This window comes from Taudactylus pleione, unplaced genomic scaffold, assembly GCF_031769625.1.
Source record: "Taudactylus pleione unplaced genomic scaffold, aTauple2 ptg000422l, whole genome shotgun sequence".
In the NCBI taxonomy this organism is placed as follows: Eukaryota; Metazoa; Chordata; class Amphibia; order Anura; family Myobatrachidae; genus Taudactylus; species Taudactylus pleione.
The window spans coordinates 1513846-1540314 of NW_028284824.1; the positions used below are offsets into that span (position 1 = coordinate 1513846).

At 48.1% G+C, this 26469-nt stretch overlaps 1 protein-coding gene across 2 annotated transcripts in view; it reads right to left on the bottom strand.

The window, feature by feature from the left end:
• GM2A (ganglioside GM2 activator) overlaps window positions 1-26469 on the bottom strand; it is a 48643-nt gene that overhangs the window by 20997 nt on the left and 1177 nt on the right. For both annotated transcript variants that reach the window (XM_088447184.1, XM_088447183.1), the window contains exon 2: window positions 16023-16175. In XM_088447184.1, the coding sequence (XP_088303310.1) occupies window positions 16023-16175 (153 nt within the window). The remainder of the gene's footprint in view (window positions 1-16022; window positions 16176-26469) is intronic.

Genomic DNA, 26469 nt, shown 5'->3' on the forward strand with positions numbered 1-26469 from the left:
GCCAAAACAATCCTAACCCAAATAATCTAACCCTAAAGGGGCAGACTAGATGGGCCAAATGGCTTATCTGCCATCAAATATTATTTTTCTATTAATAATCAGTGCTGGTGCAGGGCGGCACTGAACTCTATGCCAGCCTGCCCTCTGAATATGTGATAACACAAAGTCACATTGGAGGGGGCATGGCTATTGGATGCACCAAAAGGAAGCTCTGGGCAGCTCTGCATCAGCGATAATAGGTTTAGGGTGCCTCTCCAGGAACCTTGCAAGCCAAATGCAGGGACCATAGTGCAGCAAAGGTGCGACCCCCAGGACCCTGCGCCCTGGGTGACAGCATCGCTTGCATACCCCTCTATACAGCCCTGGGAAAAGCACAATAACCTGTTGATCTGTCATAAAGAACAGGTAGAACAAGGACTTGAGAATGTGAAAATACCTGAGATAAGTGTGCATGCCAAAAGCAAACACTTAGCCAGGCCCATACATGACAGCCCTCTCAGAAAGTCCTGGAGACTCCTGAATTTCCCCACAGAAATGAGCCATCCGGGGCAGTGAACTGTGTCAGCAGCGGGGGACGACGGTGAGCTTCACACTGCCTGTAATATCGGCAGTGTGTAGCGGGGGCCAAAATGACGTGATTATGTGACCCCGCCCCACCTGCAAACACTCGTCGCCTGGCCGCCCCCGTTTGCTGGCCACGCCCCCCAGTTATGCCGATCTGGCTGCTCCCTCCCGGAAGGGGAAGCCAGATAGATGGCAAGTATGAGATTACTCTTTTCATTACATGACTAATATTTTATTGTAGCATAATGTACCTCTAAACCTATTTCATCTTTATGGGCCTGAGCGTTGTCCGCTATGCCAATGTTTTCACAGTTGAACAATTATTGACCATCTGTGCATGTGTCAAAGTACGTTACCATAGTCAGGGGGCGTTTGGGGTGGTAACAGGGAATGTCGGCTAAAAACAGGGGTGTGTCACATCCTGCATCTGCGAACCCGTACGCAAGAAATATGGCTACTCAGGACTGCTAACATCCAATGATCTGTGACAGATGCTGCCTCTTTGTACGCAGGTGCTTGGATTTCCAAAGACGCCATAGTGGCGTCTCAAACATCCCGGTGGCTGCGATAGTTGCATATTTTCACTGAGTGCGAGGTCGCAGCTGCAGTGGCAATAGTGTACTACTCTGAATCAGCCCCCCCCCCTTGATTTCACTTACTTTCGGTGATCGGTGCTCCGGTGATGTCCTCCGTGGCTACGGTCAGCTGGTCTCCCATCCTACACTGTGACCCGACCGGGCCAGAGTGCAGGATGGGAGACCAGCTGACCGGAGCCACGGAGGACATCACGGGAGCACCGATCACCGGCCCTGGACTCAGGTATGTTTTTTTTTTGTTTACTATTTATTTTTATTTTTTTGCAGTGATCAGCGTGTGATCTGTTTAGACCACACAGCTGATCACTGGGGCCGGCTCCGGGCTCTGCTCTGCCTGTTAGTAAAAATAATGTTAATAAATAGAGCCCACTCACTTGTTACTCCCCTTCAAATTCCCTCTGTATGCCTCACGCTCTCCAAAATTTACTTTACATGCCCATTAATAACCACCCAAACCCCTCCCTATGTATCTATTTCCCCTTGATTCAACGATGATGTGAATTTATATATTTAATATTAAATAACATTGTACAGTACTCACCCCCCCCACTGTCACTGGGTTCTGCATGGCTTCCTCACTGCTGCTGTCATGGCGTCTCTCCCATAGATCAAAGGAGCGGGGCTTAAGGTAAGTATTGTGTTTGTATTTTTAATTGTATTTTTTTTTAGAGGCACTACTATAGGGGGCACTACCACTGTGGTCACTACTAATTGGGGCATTACTAATTGGTGCATTACTACCAGGGGCACTACTATAGGGGGCATTACCACTGGGGGCATTACTACTGGGGGCACTACTATAGGGGGCATTACCACTGTGGGCACTACTAATTGGGGCATTACTAATGGGTGCATTACTACCAGGGGCACTACTATAGGGGGCATTACTATAGGGGGCATTACCACTGGGGGCACTACTAATTGGGGCATTACTAATGGGTGCATTACTACCAGGGGCACTACTATAGGGGGCATTACCACTGGGGGCATTACTACTGGGGGCACTACTATAGGGGGCACTACCACTGTGGGCACTACTAATTGTGGCATTACTAATGGGTGCATTACTACCAGGGGCACTACTATAGGGGGCATTACCACTGGGGGCATTACTACTGGGGGCACTACTATAGGGGGCATTACCACTGTGGGCACTACTAATTGGGGCATTACTAATGGGTGCATTACTACCAGGGGCACTACTATAGGGGGCATTACCACTGGGGGCATTACTACTGGGGGCATTACCGCTCGGGCCACTACTAATGGGGGCACAACTACTGGGGGAATTACTGTTGGGGCACAACAACAGGGGCATTACTACTGGGTTAATTACTAATGGGGGCACTACTAATGGGGGCATTACTACTGGGGGCACTACTAGTACTAATTGGAGCATTACTACTGGGGGCACTACTAATGGAGGCACTGCTACTGTGGGCACTGCATAAGGGGCACCACTACTGGGGGCACTACTACAGCAGGCATTGTCTAAGGGGCACCACTGCTGTGGGCATTGTATAAGGGGCACTACTGCTGTGGGCATTGTATAAGGGGCTCTACTACTGTGGGCATTGTATAAGGGTCACTACTACTGTAGGCATTATATAAAGGGCACTAATGTGGGCATTGTGTAAAAGAGGCACTACTGTGTGTCATAACATGAATAAGGGACTATTGTGTGGCGTAAATTGCACTGTTAGTAAGTACAAACAAAATTTAAACTGTTACACATTGTGCATAAGCAAGTTTTATGCCCAGATGCATTGTTTTTTATATTATTTATTGTTCTTTATATTAAAACACTTGAAGTACACAATAAAGTGTATGTTGCAGGCTTATTCTGGTTAGACTATTTTGTCATTGGTTCTGTAACCAATTATTTGGAAACCCCCCTTTCAAAATCCTGCGTATGCCACTGGAATTCCCCCCTAAATTTCAGTGTAAAAAATGTGCCCAGTATTTGTTTGCTACATGCAAAAGCAGTGAGTATTTTCCCTGCATGCAAGATAATAAATGCATTTGCACCCCTTGCATTGCAACATGGATGGTTCCAGTAGCAAATTGCTCCTTATCTGTTTTTTTAATTATTTTATTTGCTTTTATTTTTATGCACTATTGCACTGAGAGTAATTGTAATATAACTTTCTGTATTTAAGCAAGTTTGATCATCTTGCATCTGATGGGTGAGGCATTATGACCCCAACTTCATGGAGTTATTGTCGGCAACTATCGCATGATAGAACTAGTAGCTGCCTGAAGCCATTAAGACACCAAGGGCGAGATGTAATCGGGTCCGAGTTAGTAAAATGTGCGAGCATAGACCTATACTCGCACATTTTCAGAACTCACTCTATGTAACAGGGTATGAGAACGCGCAAACTCGCATGTTTCTCACACCCCCGCAACTCATCATGGCAAAACACGCGTCCAGATGTTTTGCCATTGAGCATACAAGTCGGGCAATGTAACAGAGTGTTTAACACACTATAACTGCTTGAAAACTTGGGAGAAAACAGACCTGCAGGTCTAGCCTGAGCAGGTCCGAGTTGCACAGAAAGATGAACAGATCCATAAGATCCATGCATGTTTCTGTGTGTTTAATAAAAGTAAACACTAAAAATAAAAAAAAATTACGTGCGTCCTTCCGCCCCCTTCCCCACATACATAACCAGCCCCTGGCTCTGTTGAGCCTGTCCTGGTTAATAAAATACAGGGGAATAAATGCATAGGGTTCCCCTGTATTTTATGAACCAGCATGGGCTCTGTTGAGTCTGTTCTGGTACTTAAAATACAGGAGAAAAAATGTGTAGCATTCCCGTTTAGCCATTCCTGGTTGTGGAAATACAGGGGACAAAATGAGAAGGGGTCCCAGCGGGCCCTTAATGCCCGCATGCTGGTACTTGTGGTTCTCCAAATACCAGCATGCTTGGGAGGCTTGCTAGTTATCCAGCAAAATACAGTAATATTGAATTTCTATTTTTTTACACATACCCATCACCCACCAGCCAGGAGTGCCAGGGATAGCCCCGGGCTTTCAGCCCAGGCCTGGGGTGCCCTGGAGAGGGGGAACCCCTTTATTGAAGGGGTCCCTACCACCCCAGGGATCTCCGGACTGGACTGACTAGCGGTTAAGTGTAATGCTTTGTGCTTTGGCCGGGGGACTTGGTGAAAGGGTTCTCCGGCTGTGACATTGCACCCCCTCTAGAAAGAGTCCGGTGCTGGCTATGGAAAATACAGGGGACCACTACTCATTTTGTCTTCTGTATTTCCACAACCAGGACCGGCTCAACAGAGCCTGGTGCTGGCTCATAAAACAACAGAGCCTGGAGCAGGTTATGCTTGTGGATGGTAAGGGGGTAACACACGTCATTTTTTTTTTTTACTGCCTTCAAGGATCTCACTGATCTGAGATGCATACATACCGACTTTTAATCTGCCCTTCTCAGGAGAAGCCTGGGGAGAGGCAGCAGTCGGGCAGTGATGGAGGCGGGACCTGACCATTTGCGTCATTAGGCCCGCCGCCTCATGGCGAAACTCCTGCGAATTGCGCATATTTTAATAGAAGGTGGGACCAAATGACGCGATACTAGAATAGCGTCATTAAGTCCCGCCCCCTAATGACAGACCGTGGATTTCAGGTAAGTTTCTCTCCATTCTGCCCACTTCACTAGAAAGTGGGCGGGATGCGGGAGAAGTGCCTACACTGCCAGGAGCAGTGGCGGAACTCCCGGAGACAATGGAGTCATCTGCCACTGGGCGCCAGCCCTGAAGGGGGCACCTGGCTCCATTGTCACCTGGCTGTTCTGGGCACTGCTGAGGAGCTCTTCACTCTTCCCACCCCTGCGCCAGCGGCAGCCGGTGGACGGAGCTCACTCCTGAGCTCTGGCTTCTGGGTCCAGCAGTGCACTATGGGAGCGACGTCAAGATGTCACTCCCATAGTTCCGAGGAGCAGGTGCTGGGGACGGACGGAAGCAGGCACTGGAGAGGGGTTTAATTTAAGTGTTGTGTGTGTGTGTGCGCACACGCTCGGGGGGGGCTTACTACTGGGGGCACTAGAGGGGGCATTACAGGGGCCTTACTACTGGGACATCCTATGGGGGCACTACAGCGGCCTTACTACTGGAGGTATCATATGGGGGCACAACAGGGGCCTTACTTCTGGGGGCACTATTGGGGGCACTACAACTGGGGGCACTACAGGGACCCTTACTACTGGGGGCACTTCAAGGGGCCTTACTACTGGGGCACTGCAGGGAGCATTACTACTGGGGGCACTGCAGGGAGCATTACTACTGGGGGCACTACAAGGGCATTACAACTGGGGGCACTACTTTTAGGGGCATTATTGCCAGGGACATTACTACTGGGGGTATTATTACTACTGGGGACACTGCATAGGGGGACCACTACTAGTGGCACTGTATAAGGTGCACTATACTGGGGGCACTGCATAGGAGGACCACTACTGAGGGCACTGTATATGGGGCACTGCATAGGGGGACCACTACTGGGGGCACTACATAGGCGGACCACTACTGGGGGAACTGCATTTGGGGACCACTACTGGAGGCACTGCATATGGGGACCACTACTGGGGGGCACTACATAGGCGGGCACTGCATAGGGGACCTCTACTGAGGGCACTGCATAGGGGGACCACACCTGGGGGCACTGCATAAAAGGAACTGCATAGGGGGATGGCGGCAGGTGGGGCTGGCACAGTTGCTGGGGGGGTGGTAAATTTTAATTTGGGGGGTGGGGGGGCACCAACATTTATCTTGCCTCCAGACACCTGGGATGAAGTTACGCCACTGGCCGGGAGTGCGGGGGGCCACCCGAAAAAACGGGAGCCTCCCGCGACTTTTGGGAGTGTAGGTATGAATGCAGTGATGGCTTCTGTAAAACTCAGACCTTTTAATATTAGTCGCATTAAAAGGTCTGAGTTTTCATAGGAAAAAACTCAACCAGACTAGCATAATGTAATAGCCTCGAACTCACAAGTTTGCAGGCTATTACATTTGGCGAGTTGTGAGACAAATCTTTAAATGTGCGATAAGGTCTAAGTTTGTCTCACACAAAAAAAACTCAGGCCCTATTATATCTCGCTCCAAATTTCAAAACTCTTTAGCAAAGTATTTCTGGAATGCAACAAAGTTTATACATTTAGGGCCGTACTCTATTAGAGGCGAAAAGCTGTAATCAGCGAAAAAGTTTTGCTTATTGCCGCTTTTCGCCTGTTCAGAACTTATCTCCAAATTCAATTCAAGGACGATTTCGCCTAAGCGGAAACTCAATGCAATGTAATAGGTGAAAAAGTTTCTCCAAAGAATAGCAGGTGAAAAGAATTGCAAAATCTTTATTTTGGGGTGCAAACATTGGGAAATTAACCAGAACCCTTGGGACAGTCCCCCAAAGGACAACCTGGCCAAAAATAAAAACCTAAGAACACCCCAAAAAAGTACTTTCATTTTTAGAGCGATAAAGTAAGGAGACGAGCATAAAAACTAGCGAAATAGACTTCTTGGGGGTCTGCAAGGATGGGTCAGGTGTTTTGGGGATTTCAGGTGCATGTAGCAGGTGCGGTTTGGACGTTTTTTAAAAGTTCACTTTAGAGACATAAAAATACGCTAGCACCCATTTTCAAGTACCCCAAATTTGACTGGAGTTCTTCTTTTCACCAAAAAATACCACTTTATGCCATTCTTCACCACTTATGCAAAGACGCTAATAAGAAGCAATTTAAACAACTTAAGTACCCCAAACAGTTTTATTAGGGCTATTAGTACATATCTACATTGATTCTCTATGTTACTGCATCTTTTTTTCGGTTACAGACCGATTTCCCCACTTCTGACAGTACTTTCCGCCTGTTCCGCATTCGCCGCTTTCCCTTTTTGCGTGTTTAGTAAGTACAAACAAAATTTAAACTGTTACACATTGTGCATAAGCAAGTTTTATGCCCAGATGCATTGTTTTTTATATTATTTATTGTTCTTTATATTAAAACACTTGAAGTACACAATAAAGTGTATGTTGCAGGCTTATTCTGGTTAGACTATTTTGTCATTGGTTCTGTAACCAATTATTTGGAAACCCCCCTTTCAAAATCCTGCGTATGCCACTGGAATTCCCCCCTAAATTTCAGTGTAAAAAATGTGCCCAGTATTTGTTTGCTACATGCAAAAGCAGTGAGTATTTTCCCTGCATGCAAGATAATAAATGCATTTGCATTTGTTTAGGAATTGAATAGGGCGAAAAAACGGAGTCACGCACAAAAAGTTTTCGCCTCTGAAACAGGCGAAGGAGGCGGAAAGCCGGACAGGCGAAACTTATCCGACTTTTCGCCTCTAATTGAATACGGCCCTTATTTGGGAACTTTTACAGGCTTCAAAAATGTTGTTAGCACAGAAATATGCTACAAGCTGTGCGCTGCTTTGCTTACATAGGACAGTTCTGCAGAGGGGAATTTTTACATTGGGTAGTTCAAAAGCCACAGCCGCAGAAAATGTATGCAGCTATATTTCTTGTTTATGGGAAAACTATTTTTAAGTATTGTAATTCAGCAGATAGAAGCCAGACAGCAACAGTCATAGTGGGAATATGTTATGTTTTAATTAGATCCCTGTATTTGTCTTTACCGGCAAAATAAAAAAAAAGGAAAAAATGTTCAGCGTAAAATATAAATTTGTATGGGATGTACCCTGCAGCATTCACTGATGCAAAAACCTGGCCTATGGGCCTAATTCAGACTTGTACGCAAACCCGATGGTATGTACTAAAATATTTCAGAGAGCACTTGTTTAATTACATGTCACTGACCCCCGATTGGGCTTTGTTTGGCATCCTCCCCAGCGAGCTTAGAATTTCAAAGGGTGGCAGATGACTACTATTAGCGGTCATGGCTGCTGCTCGTATATCTATTCTACAGGTGTGGATACATCCTGAGCCTCCCACCCTCTCTCTTCTTAAAACAAAATGATTTTATTTATTTCGTATGGCTTGGGTCTAGGTGGTGTGGGAGAAAGAAACTAAAACTGAAAGATTTTTTGAGATGTGGGAAAGTTTTATTGCAACTTTTTCCACAGACGTTCAAAGCTAAATTCAAAAACTCTCTATGCAATACTTCCTGGTATCTTCTACGAATGATTGAGGGTGACCCGCCAGTCCCAGTTCGGGTGTGACCGAAATAGTCATTTATTTGTTCAATTTATTTTCATTTTTATTCTGATGCAAACTTAGTGTTTGTGTGCTTTACCATTTAAATGGATCTATGTATTGTTGGATTTTCCCTTTATTTGATGGCACAAAAATATATTTGTTAATGCTTCTTGTACAGATATTTGGCCTTGCATAATTTATACGATGGGTCCGCTTGTTTGTGAATATATCTATGTATCTCTGTTTTATGTTCTGTACATTGCTTCAATACAAATATATAAAAAATAAAATAATAATAACATCAGTTCTAGCTATAATTATACACGAGAATGACTTCCTGTGTTTCTCAACACCATGCTCCCCAACCCCCAGGGCATGTATGTAACAGGAGTAAGACAGAACATGTTACATAAGCTGTGCAGAGGCTGACCGCCAGCGGGACAATAAGAAAAGAGTCAGTAAGACGATGAAACAAGGAGCAGGCTTGTCAACGCTGCAATTCTGATAACACAGCAGATTTTTCATGCCACTCAGTAAGTACATTATTAGTCAGGCAGGGATTGTAGCTTAGACAGGGGCTCGTGCTCTGTGCAGTTCTCTATTTTCCTCAGTATCATTGGAATGTTACGTTTATAGAGCACAGCAGTGACACTTGGTCGTGCTCTGTGTACAGGGGCGTATCTGATGCAGTGCACACAGGCAGGGCCGCAACTAGGGTAGTGTGACCAGTGCCATGGCCCAGGGCATCGCAGGGAAGAGGGCGCTGTTTGGACCTGTCAATGTTTTGTTTATTATCATTCTTACTTGTAGCTTCCTCTTGTTTTATCCCCAACAGCTCCTGGCTCCCCTATCTCTTCCCTGGCCCTTCCCCATGAGGCTGTGGCCCTTTTTTGGGGTGTTTCATCTTATGTCCCTAAAAAAATAGGGGGGGGGGGCGCCAAGGCTCTCTCTGGCACAGGGCACCAAAAAGTCTAGATACGGCTGAGTTACAGGGGGTCCACACTGCTCACCCTTCACCCATTGGTTATACATACCTTCCCGCCACCACTACATTCTGCCACCATTTTGTCAAGTGCAGTAAAGCAATCACCGGGAAAATGGCGTTGATGTCATTCTCCCACAGATTTGCTCACGCGTAGTAGACTATGGCACATGTGCCGGAGCAGGGGGGAGGGGGAGTGTATAGAAACTGCCCAAGGGCCACCTACTATGAAAAAACGCCTATGTCTGTTTAGTTTTCTCTATGATTTATTATTATTGTAATGTCATGTTCACAACCAGAGCAGTGACACTGGGTTGTGCTCTGCAGAGAGAGGTTGCATATTCAGGGGTCTATTCATGTAGAACATGAATGGCTACTAAAAGATATCGCTATATATCACATCACATCAATGCGATATATAGTGAAGTTTAGTAGCCATTCATGTTCACTTACCTGTCCAACGTCTTTGGGTGATGTCTGGCCCCTCTGCGATCCCTGTAGCACAGGGAGAAGACAGACCTGCTCCTCACTGCGCATGCCCGGCGTCTGAGAGCAGCTGGTCACGTCAGACCTGCTGCTATGGACGCTGGGAAAAGGGGCGGAGCCAGCGCCGGGTGCCAGACAGAGAGCAGGGAAGTATGCAGCTTCCCTGCCGTGTCCAGCTTGCGGTAACAGATAACGCCATCCTCATATGGTGAATCTGTACCGCAGGAGGGGACGGAAAGCTGGGCTTTCCATTCCTTCATTAATCGCACTCACCATACAGTAGTATGGTGATGCGATGCAGGCATGGAGCAGGGGTACCGCTGGAGTAGTAATACACTTCTCCACGGTAAACTGGCTCCATGAATAGCACAAAGCATTTCAGCTAAACAGGGCTCTTCTCTGCTTCATGAATAGACCCCTCAGGCAGTGCTGCAATCCTTTCCTGTTGCTGATATTCAACTGCCCTGTAGGTTTAACCAACACTAATCTGAAAATGGGGCACCTCAATACCTATCCTTCTGGGTGCAAATCAGGGGGAAGAGACCTTTGAACACACATTATTTTAAAGTTGCTTGCACACAGCAGAAGCAGCCATTTTGTGGACTCAAACAATAGCCTACCCTCCAACATGACCCCTCCCATCAGGTACAGAATGCTCTGCTCCTGGACTTCCACCCAATGTATGATCGCAGACACCTGTGTTGAGCTAGTTAATTGATGAGAAGAGTGTTTCACCACATGTGGCTGCAATCATCAATTAAGAAAGAAGTCCAGGAGCGGAGCATTTTGTACCTAATGGGAGGGGTCATGTTGGAGGGTCTGCAATAGGCTTATTATTATTATTACTACTACCAATCTTTATTTATATAGCTCCAACATTTGACACGATGCTTTAAGCTGGGCATACACTATACAATTTTCTGTCAGATATCTGTCCAATCTGGCTGGTTGGAATGAAAACCTGGTAATGTATGGGAGCAAATGACAATCGTTCATTTGCTCACAAACACTGGAATATAGCCAAAAATGGTTGTTCAGACAAATTGGTTAAAACACACATATGATCGACTGTCATTTGCTCCCATACATTACCAGGTTTTCTTTCCAACCAGCCAGATTTGACAGATATCTGACAGAAAATTGTATAGTAGATGCCCAGCTTTACAGATAAGGTTTAATCGTTAATATCATTCCCTACCCCAGTGGTGCATAAAGTGTAAACTAAGAAAAAAAACACAGATGTGGTGTCCTAATGATAATGCCACAACCAATGATCTTCCTATTGAGAAGCCCACTGACTGCGGCACTAATCCGCCTCGGTGCGTCTTTCGGCTCACCACCGCTGCACCGATAACCATCGGGACCTATAAGCATTGCGAACCGGACGCATGTGTACTACTTCCAACATCGGCCAACTGTGTGAATATCGGCATTGCATGCGATTAGTGTGCACCTCTGAATCAGGCCCAGTCACACTAGGATTAATTCTGCAAGAGACCAAAATAGACAGGACAGTGCTGATTTGTGTGGACTGTCCTGCCACCCTGACAGTGAGGACTTTTGTCCTGACTGACAGTAATGTTGGGAGATATGTCTCGCTCACCACCACTAGATGGTGCTGAACACACCTGTCACAGTAATGGGGGTGTTTTCAGAGGAGAGAGGTTGCGCTCTGCACACTCTTGGGACATGTGACATACTGCACCACGACTCATCAGTGCCCTCTTTTCATTGGCACGCCAACAATGTCTCGATTTCCAGACTGAGAATGTTGATGTTTTTGAACTGTGGGTGTAAACCGGAGGAAACCCATGCATACGAGGAGAAAACATATAAACTATACACAGCTTGTCATTTTATGAACTAATGACATCAATAAGACATTAGGCTTTGAGCCTCAGTTAAGCCATACTTCCCGAAAGAAAGAAGAAAGAAGGAATCAGGACAAAGGGGTATGGCTGTCTCATTTTGGGAACCATGACCGCATCTTAGAGGGCCTGCTTAACACTTCTGTAATGCAATGCTACCATCACCTCCGAAAAAAATACAGCTTTATTTCTGCACGCAGATCCAAGAAATATATTAAATATGTTAATGCCTCAAAGGATTTAGGGGTATATTAACTAAGTCTTGGATCGAGATATAGTGAATGGAGATAAAGTACCAGCCAATCAGCTCCTAACTGCCATGTCACAGGCCAACCAATCAGCTCCTAACTGCCATGTCACAGGTTGTGTTTGAAAAATGACAGTTAGGAACTGGTTGGCTAGTACTTTATCTCCGTCCACTTTATCTCCATCCAAGGCTTAGTAAATAGACCCTTTAATCAGTTCCCAGCGATTTGATAACCTGCATATTCAAACGTATTGGCTCAGCACACAAAATGACTGTCACAGCTGTGTGTAGACATTAGTCACCTTTAAAATACAATAACTTTATGAGCTATACAAACACAAGTGCACATCAATAGCCATACAAAACACTACTGCAAGCTCCCTTTAAAATAATTTAGCGATACATCTGCTGTTCAGGATGCAGTTAAGATGCCAGCGGTCGAAATCCCAGTGCCGGAATCCCGACCCGCAGCCAGAATACCAGCAGACGGAATCCTGACATCACTTGAGATGCCGACAGCCAGCATCCCGAACGTAAGTATAGTGGGGTGTGTTAGGTTTAGGCCCGCAGGGAGGAAGGTTATGTTTAGGCTGCTGTTAGGGTTAGGCTGCGGGCAGAAGGGTTTAGGTACCACAGGGGGGGGTTAGGTTTAGGCACCAAAAGGGGAGGGTTAGGTTTAGGCACTAAAGGAGGGGGTTAGGGTTAGGCTGCGGGGGAAGGGGGGGTTAGGGATAGGATACTTGCCAAGCCCGTCGGGATTCTGTGCATCGGGATGCTGCTGTCGGTCTTCTGAACGTCGGCATCCCAATTGACGGTCTCCCGTATGTATTCCCTGATGTTCATAGTGTAGTATGTAATGCAGCATATTGTAAACATACTTTGGGTTGGATACGGGATGCCGGCAATCTAAATCCCGACGGTCAGAATCCAGACGCCGGCATCCGGTCAGGGTTAGAATACCAAAACTTTTCAGTCAGTACTTTAACCCTCCCCCTCTCCCTACCCCTAACCCACCCCGGTGCCTGAACCTAACCTCCCCCCTAGTGCTTAAACATAACCTCCCCCTTCACGCACACTAACCCTCCCCTAGTGCTTAACCCTAACGTTAGCCCTCTCCCTAACCATGCCACTTACCGTCGACACCGGGATTCTGACAGATGTCGGGATTCCGGCGCCAGCATTCTGTCTGGTTTTTGATCGGATCCCCATATTTTGTGTGCTGATTACTGGTATTCAGCCATAATTAGTATATTTGAATAATTAGAATTGAATATATCAGTAAAGGTGATGTATCTAGCATGTATCCAAAATGAACAGCTAAAATCACATTAATCAACATAAAGCCATGTTACTTTGCGAAGGTCCTTGAACAAAAACCTGAACTGTTTTTAGGTAAACAAAGAAAACTATAAACTACTCAGCCGGTTTAGCCAGTATTCAGCATATTTTTAAATTAATATAGTTTTCTGAAGGTTAGTGATAAAATAAAACACCTCCCTTTGATATCTAAACACCAGTGGTCAAATTGCATATTAAACGAAGGGGTTTATTTACGAAAACTTCTGTTCGTGTTCATGCCCGATATCTAAAAGGGCAGTACTAATACTAGCAAGACACGGGATAAACACAAACAGAAGTGTCAGGTTCGTAAATAAACCCCTGAATCTCTAAATGAAAAGTTACAGAACCTGCCATGTACAAAGTTAAATGTTACTTTTTTGTTTGTTTTTTTGCACATTTTAATGAACAATTACAGGTTTTTTTTTCTGAAATTAAAGATGAACTAAAACAGAGAATGTAGCACGTGCAAATGTTTGGGCACCATTACAGTTAATCCCTTTTTTTTTTTCTAAGACTTTTAAGGGGAGATTGAATTAACGACAGCTACCCAGCAGGAAAACAATAGCAAAAATTAACAAGGTTTTCCTACCGTAATAGTATCTAACTCAACACAATTTTAGGGGTCTATGTACTTACCTGGGAGAGAGATAAAGTATCATCCAATCAGCTCCTAACTGATACTTTACGTTTAAAAATTTACAATTCTATCTCCAAGGCTTAGTACATAGACCCCAAAGTCACATGAAGCATGTAAAACAAAATCAGAAGAGAAAAATGCAAATACAAAATATTTTATTTTTTTAAATACACATTGTTACTTCACCCTTTAAAAGAGGACTTGGGAATAAACAAAAGAAAAAAGTACAATTCACTTTTTAATTAAAAAAATATATTTTTAAAAAGAAGTACATCTTTAAAGTCCTTCTAACTTCCTGAAGTGGTCCAAATGCAAAAAAACCCAAACAAACATACTAGATGTATGCAACGTGTTCCTAACAGAGCAGAATGTATGAACTCCTTTGACTTAGATGGGTTAATATACGGTCAGCCAATGAGATTGGTTTTCTCATGCATCAGCCAATTAAAAGCTATTTGCATTGATTGGCTGAGTGACCACTTCAGGACAATATAATTTATTTATTTATTCTCTAATATGGATTTATCATATAATTTCCATCCCTTCATTATTGAACTTGCACATTAACTCCCCAGATCTGCCTCTCCAAGTGCAAGGGCCACAAATACATTTTACATGTAACTCTAAATTCAGGTGCATTTTGGTTTGTGTGTGCAGTGTGAAAATCTAATATTTATGCCATGTAAATGTAACTTGTACTCTATATCAGGTCCTGATATAAAGAACCACACTCACAGGCAGGGGCGTTTTAAGAGAGGAGGGGGCCCGTGTGCACTCCTCGTGCAGGACCCCCTCCTCTCTCCCTGGTGGCTGGCAGCCAACTGACGCGGCTGGCCAGCCACCGGAGCATTAGTAGACTCCAGGCACTAGAGTGTGCCCGTAGTCTACTGCGAATGCGCAGAACACACTCTAGCGCCCGGAGTCCACTGCGCATGAGCAGAACACCGGAAAATGGCCGCGGTGGCCATTTTTCCGGTGTTCTGAGCAGCAGTGACAGCCGACGCAGGACCTCGGACAGGTAAGTTTAAAAAAAATATGGGTGCAGTGTGTGCGGTGCGGGGCCCCCCTGGACCCCATGGCCCGTGTGCTCCGCACACACTGCACCCATTATAGATACGTCACTGTTCACAGGAATAAAGCCAAATTTTATACCAAACCTGAAAAAAAAGATTTGGCCATCTGAGGTACAAAATGTCCACAACCATCTGCCAACAAAAGGGTTATTCTGATCAGGGGCGTCAGAACAATTTTATGTGGTGGAAGAATATAAAATAGTTCCAACGCCTCCCCCTCTGCATCTCACCCCCCTCTCTCCTGTTTCCCCCCTCTCCAACTTAGTATCATGGAGCAGCAGGAGGCAGGGGCTGGAGCCACAGCCGCAGACGGTCAGGGGCTGTGCATAGAAATAGGCTGCACAGCCCATTGCACCGCACAGTGGCGTCACAAGGGGGTGTGGACCACACCTGGGTATCACCCGCCGCGGGGTGACACCAAGGTGCAGACTCCCCCTCAGTCACAGTAGCCAGGTGCTGCACTGTAAAATTAAGTGCAGCACTCAGCTCCTGACACTGAGGGAGCTTTCTGGCACTGCATGCCCCCTCCTGCGAGGCCACGCCCCTTCCCGCAAGACCATGCCCCCTTTGGGCACCGCGCGGGTCCGCCGCGCAAAACAACGTCCCTCCCTGCACTGGGTGACTCCGTGGGGAGGGAAGCCACTGGCACCGCACAGAGGTATAATATGCGGTCTTTTAACTTAAAGACCACACATTTCACTTCTCCGAGCAGAGCAGAGGCTTTGCAGCCTATTGCTATAATGCCCAGCCCCTGATCATCCGTGGCCGCCGCTCACTGGCACTTCCCCCTACGTACCGACGCCCATGATTATGATTGATGAGAATAATTCACTAAGAGGTGACGTCACTGGCTCCTAGTGATTGACAGGCTGCGTGACAAACAGGCTACCTCAAGCGTGTGCACCATAAATGTAAGCTTGTTTATTGTAGTCATTTTTTTTTTTAAAGATTGAAATTAATGTTAAATTAAAAAGTTTTAGTAAATCCTGTGGAATTATGAAGTTCCTATTGTATACAATAATGCTGCAGAATCCACTGAGATGACCAGACAGTGTAACAGGCTTACCGTGACTGGGGAAACCAGCGGTACACTAGTATTCAGGATGGTAGACACAGTCATCTCTCCTGGGATGAGTAAAGGGTCTGGAAGGATGGTGAGAGTCTTTATTTTTCCAGGCAGAGATTCAGCATCACAGTTAGCCCAGGAGAAGCCATTAACCTGCAAGGAAATAAGCAGACAGAGGGCCTGATTCATTAACCTGTAAGGAAATAAGTAGACAGAGAGCCAAAGCGTTCGCTTGTAGCTGCCGATGGTTCGCCTTGTGTGCATGCGTATGCATCGCAGTGCGCGTGCGCGAGCTAGTAACTGCGATCGGCAGTCGTGCGCTTGTAGCACAAAGACTGAGCGCTACCTTGAGTGACGATAGTGCAGTCTGTGGGTGGTAACAGGAGAAGGTGCTTGTGAACGGGGGAGTGGTGGTGCGAATGCAGGAATCAAAACGGCGTTTAAAGGGCATGCATAATTAGCATGGAGGCGTCATTGTACACATCACCTGGTTGTATTTCAGTCAGCATTGATCGCAGTGCTTGCGGCAGGGAAGGGGCTACCTCAAGCACTGCATGCAGCTCCGATGGATCTCGATGTTGCCGATTAATCATACACTTCCTGGAGATGACGTGTGCTAAGAAAGGAAAGTGGGCGTCTTTATACACCTGAGTCCTTCTGCCACACAGTGCGATAGCGGAATTTGCATACCTGGCCCCTTTTGGCAGCGAGCGATCGCGGCTTAGCGTCCGGGTCTGAATTAGGCCCAGAGAATAGTGATATTGCACACTTTGTGCTTCAGCGTGAGACCAGTTGACACCATAATCTTCCCCCATCAGTATATCAGGAGTGTCAAAGGTGCTGCTGCAATCAGGACACATGGTATCAGAGAGGTGGCAGAAAGTAATGGAAGTTCCTGGGCAGTGACTGGGAGGTGGTTACTAGTGCACAAAAAAATAGTCTGTTCAATGGGTGTGTTATGGGAGTGTCGTGGACGTGTCAATGCAAGCAGCTGCGTTCACAGTCACACAGCCGCAGGCATTGGAGGCCATGGGCAGACGGAGACACTGCACCTACCATAAGGCTGGTGCAAATTTTGATGATGCGACCGATGATGGTGTATAAGGACAGTGGTGTATAAGGACAGAGGTGTATAATGATGATGATGGTGTATAAGGATGGTGGTGTACAAGGATGGTTGTGAATAAGGACAATGGTGTATAAGGATGATGATGGTGTACAAGGACGATGGTGTATAAGGACGATGGTGGTGTATAAGGAAGATGATGGTGTACAAGGATGATGGCAGTGTATAAGGAAGATGATGGTGTACAAGGATGATGGCGGTGTATAAGGATGATGGCAGTGTATAAGGATGATGGCGGTGTATAAGGATGATGATGGTGTATAAGGATGATGATGGTGTATAAGGATGATGATGGTGTTTAAGGACGTTGGTGTATAAGGATGATGATGGTGTATAAGGATGATGGTGTAGAAGGATGATGATGGTGTAGAAGGATGATGTGTAGAAGGATGATGATGGTGTAGAAGGATGTTGGTGTATAAGGAGGATGATGGTGTATAAGGATGATGGTGGTGTATAAGGACGGTGGTGTATAAGGATGATGGTGGTGTATAAGGATGATGGTGGTGTATAAGGACGGTGGTGTATAAGGAGGATGATGGTGTATAAGGACGGTGGTGTATAAGGATGATGATGGTGTACAAGGACGGTGGTGTATAAGGATGATGATGGTGTACAAGGATGATGGTGTATAAGGATGGTGGTGTATAAGGATGATGATGGTGTATAAGGATGATGGTGGTGTATAAGGATGATGATGGTGTATAAGGATGATGATGGTGTATAAGGATGATGATGGTGTACAAGGATGATGATGGTGTACAAGGATGATGGTGTATAAGGACGATGATGGTGTATAAGGATGATGATGGTGTACAAGGATGATGGTGTATAAGGATGATGATGGTGTATAAGGACGATGATGGTGTATAAGGACGGTGGTGTATAAGGATGATGGTGGTGTATAAGGACGGTGGTGGTGTATAAGGATGATGGTGTATAAGGACGATGGTGTATAAGGACGATGGTGTATAAGGACGATGGTGTATAAGGACGATGATGGTGTATAAGGATGATGATGGTGTATAAGGACGGTGGTGTATAAGGATGGTGGTGGTGTATAAGGATGATGATGGTGTATAAGGATGATGATGGTGTATAAGGATGATGATGGAGTATAAGGATGATGATGGTGTATAAGGACGGTGGTGTATGTGTATAAGCTAAAAGTGGGAGTCTCAGTCCTTCCACATATGGCCGCATGGATGTACACAAGGGAAGGAGTTTGTAGGCATTTTGCATTAACTCACAGATGGGCGACCACCAATAGAAGCTGCTGCGTGCGACTCAGAATCAGGCCCACACAATGTAAATTCCAGAGGCGTATTTATAATGGGTGCAGGGAGTGCGGTGCACATGGGCCCCTGGGTCCAGGTGGGGCCCGCACCACACACCCTACACCCATACTTTTTTTTTCATACACCTCTCCGATGTCCCACGGAGTAGTGCTGCTGAAAACGCCTGGAAAATGTCCGCAGCAGCCACTTTCCTGGCGTTTTGCGAATGCACAGTAGGAATTCACTGGGAAAATGGCTGCCGCGCCATTTTCTCGGTGATCTGTGCATGTGCAGTAGACTCCGGGCACACACTATTTATACGCCCCTGGTAAATTCCCATCTGGGCAATGCAGTTTTTGTTTGTGTCTGCATAGAAAAACAAGAAATATGGTAAGAACTTACCTTTGTTATCTCTGTTTCTAAGAAGTCCATAGGGTCCACAGGGTTGACCTTGGGGTATAGCTGGATCTGGATCCATGGGCACCACGCAGTTAAAGCTTTAGCTGCTCCCAGGATGCACTTGGGTCCGTCCTCCTCTATACCCCGCACCCGGCCACAGCACCTCAGTTGGTAAGCAGCCAAGGCCGGAGGAGGAGACTAAACAGAGAGAAGGAAGACTGGAACACACAAGAAACCATACTCACAGAAATGGGAGACGGAAAACCGGTGACCAGCCACACAGCCCATTTGAAGCCAGGTGAGTCAGGGCGGGCGCCCTGTGGACCCTATGGACTTCGTAGAAACAGAGATAACAAAGGTAAGTTCTTACCATATCTCTTGTTTTCTACTTCAGGGTCCATAGGGGGTCCACAGGGTTGACCTTGGGGATGTCCCAAAGCAGTACAACTAAGGGCGGGGACGCTCCTGTGCTGAAAGGAGTACCCGGCGCCCAAAGGATGCATCCTGAGAGGCAAAGGTGTCAAACGCATAGAACCTCAAAAACGTTTGAATTGAAGACCAAGTGGCCGCCTTACACAGCTGAACAGCAGAAGCGCCACGTCTAGCAGCCCAAGAGGGACCCACAGAACGAGTGGAATGAGCCTTAACAGAGGCTGGCACAGGTAAGCCCTCCTGTGCATAAGCCTCACAAATAACGGAACAAAGCCAACGGGCTAACGTTTGTTTGTTGGCAGGCCAACCCCTCTTGTGAAAACCAAAGAGGATAAACAAGGAATCAGACTTCCTAACCGAAGCCATCGGTCTACATAAATTCTAAGCGCCCGGACCACATCTAAGGAAGTCTCACCAGCTGAAAGATCAGGGGACTGAAAAGCTGGCACAACAAGTTCCTGATTAATATGGAACTTCGAGACCACTTTGGGCAAAAACTCAGGACGAGTGCGGAGCACCGCTCTGTCCTGGTGAAAAATCAGGAAAGGAGGGCGACAGGAAAGCGCCCCCAATTCAGACACCCTCCTGGCCGAAGCAATTGCCAGGAGAAAAAACGTCTTAAATGTCAGCCGCTTGAGCTCCACCGCCTCAAGAGGCTCAAACGGAGGACCCTGCAGGACCCGTAGCACCACCGCCAAGTCCCAAGGAGCCACAGGAGGCACAAAGGGAGGCTGGATCCTGAGAACACCTTGGAAAAAGGTGTGAACGTCTGGTAGTATTGCAATCCGCCGTTGAAACCACACGGACAAGGCGGACACATGAACCTTCAGAGATGCAAGGCGTAAGCCGAGATCCAATCCTGACTGAAGAAATTCCAAGATCCTAGAAACTCGGAACACCTGAGGATCATAATGTCTGGACTCACACCACTGAAAGTAAGTGTGCCACACTCTGTGATAAATCCGTGCTGAAGCAGGCTTGCGTGCCCTGAGCATGGTACCAATAACCGAACTGGAGAAGCCCCGAGACCTCAAGACGGCTGTCTCAAGAGCCACGCCGTCAAAGACAGCCGACCCAGATCCGGGTAAAGGCAGGGCCCCTGAGACAACAGGTCCCGACGCTGAGGAAGAAGGTACGGAGCGTCGATGGAGAGGCTCCTGAGATCGGAGTACCAAGGACGTCTGGGCCACGCCGGAGCTACCAGCACGAGCATGCCGCCGTCCTGCTTGAATTTCCGCAGAACCCGAGGAAGCAGGGATAACGGAGGAAACAGATACGCCAGGTGAAACGTCCATTTCACCGACAGCGCGTCCACCAGACTTGCACCTGCGTCTCTTGTCCTTGACCCGTAAACGGGCAACTTGTGATTGTGACGGGAGGTCATCAAGTCCAGCTCCGGCAGTCCCCACCTGTCCACGAGTAGCTGAAACACCTCTGGGTGAAGCGACCATTCCCCGGGATGCACGTCGTGATGGCTGAGGAAGTCCGCCTCCCAATTGAGGACTCCGGGGATGAAGACCGCCGAGATCGCTGGAATGTGACCCTCCGCCCAAGTCAGGATACGAGACACCTCCGACATCGCTGCCTGACTGCGAGTTCCACCTTGGTGGTTGATATACGCCACCGTGGTGGCGTTGTCGGACTGCACCTGTACCGCCCTTCCGTGAAGAGCGGGGCCGGACGACTGCAGGGCCCTGTATACTGCCCGCAGTTCCAGGATGTTGATGGGGAGAAGTGCTTTTTCCGCTGACCAACGACCCTGAAGCGACAAAGAGCCGGTCACTGCCCCCCAACCCCGCAGACTGGCATCCGTCGTGAGCAGGACCCAGTCCGGGATCCAAAATGGGCGCCCCTCGACCAGATGAGCTGTCTGAAGCCACCAAGCCAAAGATAGCCGAACGTCCGGAGACAACACCAGCACCTGAGAGCGGATCCGGTGAGGTAACCCGTTCCATTCTGATAGAATCAGCCCCTGCAGGGGCCGGGAATGGAACTGGGCAAATTCCACCATGTCGAATGTCGACACCATGGACCCCAGAACTCTCATAGCCGAGTGGACCGACAGGCGGCAACGGCTCAGGCAACTGCGTATCCGCAGCTGTAGGGAGGCGACCTTCTCCGGAGTCAGGAAGATCCTTTGCTGACGCGAATCCAGCAGGGCTCCCAAATGAACCATCCGCTGTGATGGAATCAGGGAGGACTTTTTCCAATTTATCAACCACCCGTGTGCTTGCAGGCAAGCGATCGTCAGGTGGAGATGTTGAAGCAGTACCTCCGGGGAGCTCGCCAGCAACAGGAGGTCGTCCAGGTACGGCAGCAGCCGCACATTCTGGTTCCGAAGATGTGCGGCCATGACCGCCATAATCTTCGTGAAAACCCTTGGTGCCGTGGAGAGACCAAAGGGTAGCGCCCGGAACTGATAGTGGTGTTGAAGGATAGCGAACCTCAGATACCGCTGGTGTGAAGATGCTATCGGAACATGGAGGTAGGCGTCCTGGATGTCCAGGGACACCATGTAATCCCCCGGTTCCATCGCCAGAATGATGGAACGTAACGTTTCCATCCTGAACTTGGGAACTCTGAGGAATTTGTTCAGAGACTTCAAGTTGAGGATAGGGCGATGAGAACCATTGGGTTTCTGCACCAGAAACAGAGACGAATAATACCCCGTCCCTCGTTGTGATAGAGGAACGGGAACAATGACCCCAGCTTTCAGCAAGGACTCTATAGCCTCCTGAACCTGTAACGCCTTGGTCTTGTCCTGAGAAGGACTTGTGCAGAAAAACTGGTGGGGTGGTCTGTGCCGAAAAGACAGGGCGTACCCCTGGGAGACCACTTCTCGAACCCAGGCATCCGTGGTGGTATTGTGCCAGCACTGGGCAAATAGAAGAAGTCGGCCTCCCACTCTGAGGTCCCCCAGAGGGAGGCCCGTCCCATCAGGCCGCAGGTTTATCTTCCTGCTTGGAAGAAGGGCGCCGAGCACTCCAGGCTTGCTTCTTGGGTTTAGAGGCCGTCTTACTCGCAGACTGTCTCGGGAAGGACTGACCTTTCGCCTTACCCTGAACCCGAAAGGAACGAAAAGCCGAACTCCGAACCTTAGCAGGCAGTGCCGCCGAAGGGAGGAAGGCCGACTTGGATTTAGCCAGGGTGTCCACTATTTTGTCCAAGTCCGGACCAAATAGTAATTCCCCATTGAAAGGTAAGGCCTCCAGACCTTTCTTTGAATCAGAGTCTGCTCTCCAGGACCGCAACCATAAGGATCGGCGGGCAGACACCGCTGCAGCCGATACCCGCGAGGTCAGCAGACTAGCATCTAAAGAAGCTTCTCCAATGCAAGAAGCAGTGTCCCTCATTTGTCCCAACAACGCCCGCTGGACATCCGGAGCGTCGTCTGGGAAGGTATCTTCCAATGCATTGGCCCACCCCTCAATGGCCTTGGCCACCCAGGAGATGGCCATGGACGGTCGGGCCACCGCCCCAGAGAGGGAGTAAATAGACTTTAAGCAAGTCTCAACTTTCCTGTCCGTGGGATCCTTCAGCGAGGATATCGACGGTAATGGTAAGGTGGCGCCCCGAGTTAAACGGGTGACATGGGAATCCACCGCCGGTGGAGTTTCCCATTTTTTACAATGTGCCTCAGGGAAGGGGTAATTAGAAGCCAACCGCTTCTGAGGAAGGAATCTCTTACTGGGCGCCTGCCAAGCTACCGCCATATGATCAGTCAACTGATCCGACAGGGGAAACACCGCAGAAGCCACCTTAGTTTTTTTGAAACTAGGAAACTTCGACTTAGGAACCGGTGCCTCATCCTCTATAAGAAGAATAGCTCGCACCGCCCTAACTAGTGCTCGCACATTAATGGACGACTTGGTATCCATTTCCTGGACCGAGGCGTCCGAGTCAGTGTCATCAGGGACCTCCCCATCATCTGAGGAACCCTCTGAGTCCGATACCTGAGCAGCCCGTGTCATGAGTGGGCGTTTTGAAATCCTAGAAGGCATGTCAGTCTGCAACATTGACTGAAAAGCCGAGGAAGCGGCCGCCAAATTTTGCACGGAGTTGGAGAGCACATCCACCCAGGGTGGAGGAGTCACCGTAGGGGCCTGAAAAGGTACCACAGGCTGCTGCGGCACAGGGGAAGCCTGTATATACATAGGTAACCCCGCATAGGGACCCACCGACTGAGATCCAGGAGGACTCCGTAATAACTGCGGGACACCCGGGGAATGGGGGATGGTCGGCTGGGGCAATGCCCTAGTAGGGAGAGCAGTCGGGACCGACAGACGGTCCGCAATAGACACCAGCACTTGAGAAAACATTGCCCACGGTGGTTCCTGCGCCAGAGAAGGTCTGGATGGGCCTTGGGCCACCTGGCATCGACTACACAGGCCATCCTGTGACAAATCCTCCCTATCTACTCCTGCAGAACAGCGTCCGCAGGAGGCCAACACCGGAGCCACTGAGCGCTCAACCTCCTCGTCTGACATGACAGAATATATTATATAGTCAAAAAATATATCTGGCAACAGGGCAGAAGAAAACGCACTCACCGGTGTGCTAAACAACAGCCCACAATACGGCACTGTGTAGCACACAACTGTATGTGACGGACCTCACAAATACGTGATCTATATAAGTGAGGTCAGTAGAAACGCCCCTCCCCCACACACGTGTAGGGCTTGTAGGAGAAGTAAAGGGATAGGTATAAGCTGACAGTAAGCGGAAAATAAGCACAGACAGGCAGCACTAGCAAAAGTCACATACCATGCAGAAGTAATACTCACTGCACCTTTCCACTACAATCAACCTGCCCAGATTCAGTGTCTGGGAGGGCTATAGTGCTGTGTACGCTGTCCTTAATCAGGGGAGAGGTACACAGGGGGACCGGTCCGCGTGCTCCCTGAAGATCTGCGCTGCCACTGTGAGAAAATGGCCGCTGGAGACCTCAGAGGAGGAGTGGCCGAGGAATCTGCAGCTCAGCGACGCCAGACTCCGTGCTGAAAGGCGCACTGAGCTGAGGGGAGGAGCCGCTAAACAGGGAAGGCTTCCTCCCCTGGCCAGCATATTAACCCCAGGGCTTGCCGGCATCCCGCTTGCCATATATCCCTGGTGGTCTAGTGGTCCCACGGGTTATTCCTCCTCAGAGGGGGAGCCCGCCGCCACCGCTAGCGGCCCCCAGGCTGTCCCCTAGGACCGGGGGCAAAGGACTGCATTTGCAGGCAAAACCCGCGAGCCGCCGCTAATCGGCGATTCGCGGCTTACCTTGTCCCCGGCGACTCCGGCAGCAGTCCAGGGAGGGACCCAGAGTCCGGCTAGTACGGACTCTGGCCTCCCGCCGCGATCCCCAGTGCAGTACTGGCGTCGTGGCGCCAGCGGGGAAGGAGAGCGGCAGCGTGGGCGTCTGCATAGACAGCCCGTCGCTGAACACTAGAGCCTCTGTTTTAAAATAAAAATCTAACAGGCTCTTTTTTTTTTTTTTTTAAATAAAAATAGAAAGCTTTTGGAGGCTGCGCAGGTGACCCGACTCCGGCCGGGCACCAACTCAAACTGAGGTGCTGTGGCCGGGTGCGGGGTATAGAGGAGGACGGACCCAAGTGCATCCTGGGAGCAGCTAAAGCTTTAACTGCGTGGTGCCCATGGATCCAGATCCAGCTATACCCCAAGGTCAACCCTGTGGACCCCCTATGGACCCTGAAGTAGAAATACTGTTGGCTTTGCAGCTTTTTAACACTGCAATTCAGACTTCACTCGGGATGCTTCCAATTCTAAGGGTGAGAGTTTAGAAAATGTGAGAGTTTAGCAGTAAGCTCTCACATTGGTCAAGTTTATTTTCAAAATAGGAAAACATCTGGATGAGAGTTGAAATCGTTAAGAGTTATTTTGAGTATAAAACATGCGAGTTTGCCTGTTCTCGGACTCTATTACATTTGCCAGGTTTAAAAAGTGTGATAGGTTACTGCTAAACTCTCACATTTTATAAACTCTCACACTACTACATTTGGCCCTAAATCTATCTACCCATTTACAATTCTTCTCCCTGCAGTGCCAAGGAGTAAATTGTACAGTTTTGCTGGAGCTTATTTTATCAAAGCAGAGTCGCCCGCAAGTGAAACTCCCATTTTTTATTACAGATGTGGAAAAAACAAAACAATTACAAATCACTGCCTACCACTAAATGATCATAGCCAGTAACACCCAATACTACTCTTCACCAACATCCAATTCCAAATGGCCAGCAAAACCAAGAGGAGATCTAGGGATTCCCTCCTTTGGCAGTCAGTGCCAGGGTCCTTAAATATGGATATTTGGGGTTTCCTTTTTTTTCCCATTTATACTACAATGGCTCAAGAACCGTATTTCCCATTTAAAAAACAACATATCAAGAACAAAGTTTTAATTTTATATCTAATAACGAGGGGACACCAGCTATTACATATAGTCTTGGGAAGTCTTTTATTCAATTAACATATATTATTTTTGCTCCTTTAATATAATGAGCAGAAGTCTTAAGCTAGGTACACATTATGGAATGTGCGCCCAGCACGACATTGCCAGAGACGGGACCCAGCATGCGGCATGCTGATGCCGGGTCCGACAGGGTGGAGCTACGTGGCATTGTTAGCGACATCCCCCTTCGGCCCTGCAGTAGGGCCGATGAGCGATCACGTTAGCGACCTGCCGAAGTGCACTTATCATGGGTACACACTGGACGATGTACCCGATATGTCGCTCCGATCCATGCAGCAGGGGCTGCGTGTGAGCATGCAGGATCCGTTCTGCACATGAGCAGAATGGGTCCTGCGGATGCGCAGTTTCCCAATAACCTTGAATCTGCGTTCAGCATTGCACGCTGAATTAGCCCCTTAGTCCCTACCATAGGGGTGGAGGAAAGAAGAGCATGGCCCAGGGCCGCAGCAGGCATGTGACATCATGATATTACAATGAGGGGGCGGGGGCGCCATTACCAACGAAAAGCTGTACTCCCTAAGCGTACTAAGGATGATCCAGCCAGGTGACTTTCTAGTCTGAAATGTGCCATTTTAGGCACCATGCATGCCAAATACTAGTGACAAGGGGCAGCAACGGTGCTGCTCCCTAAAGGTGCCCATACACGGTGCGATATAGCAGCCGATCCAACGGATTGGTACCATATCGCTGCTATAATGTACCGTGTATGGGCATGATATCAGACAGAGCGCACTCCCGTGGGGTC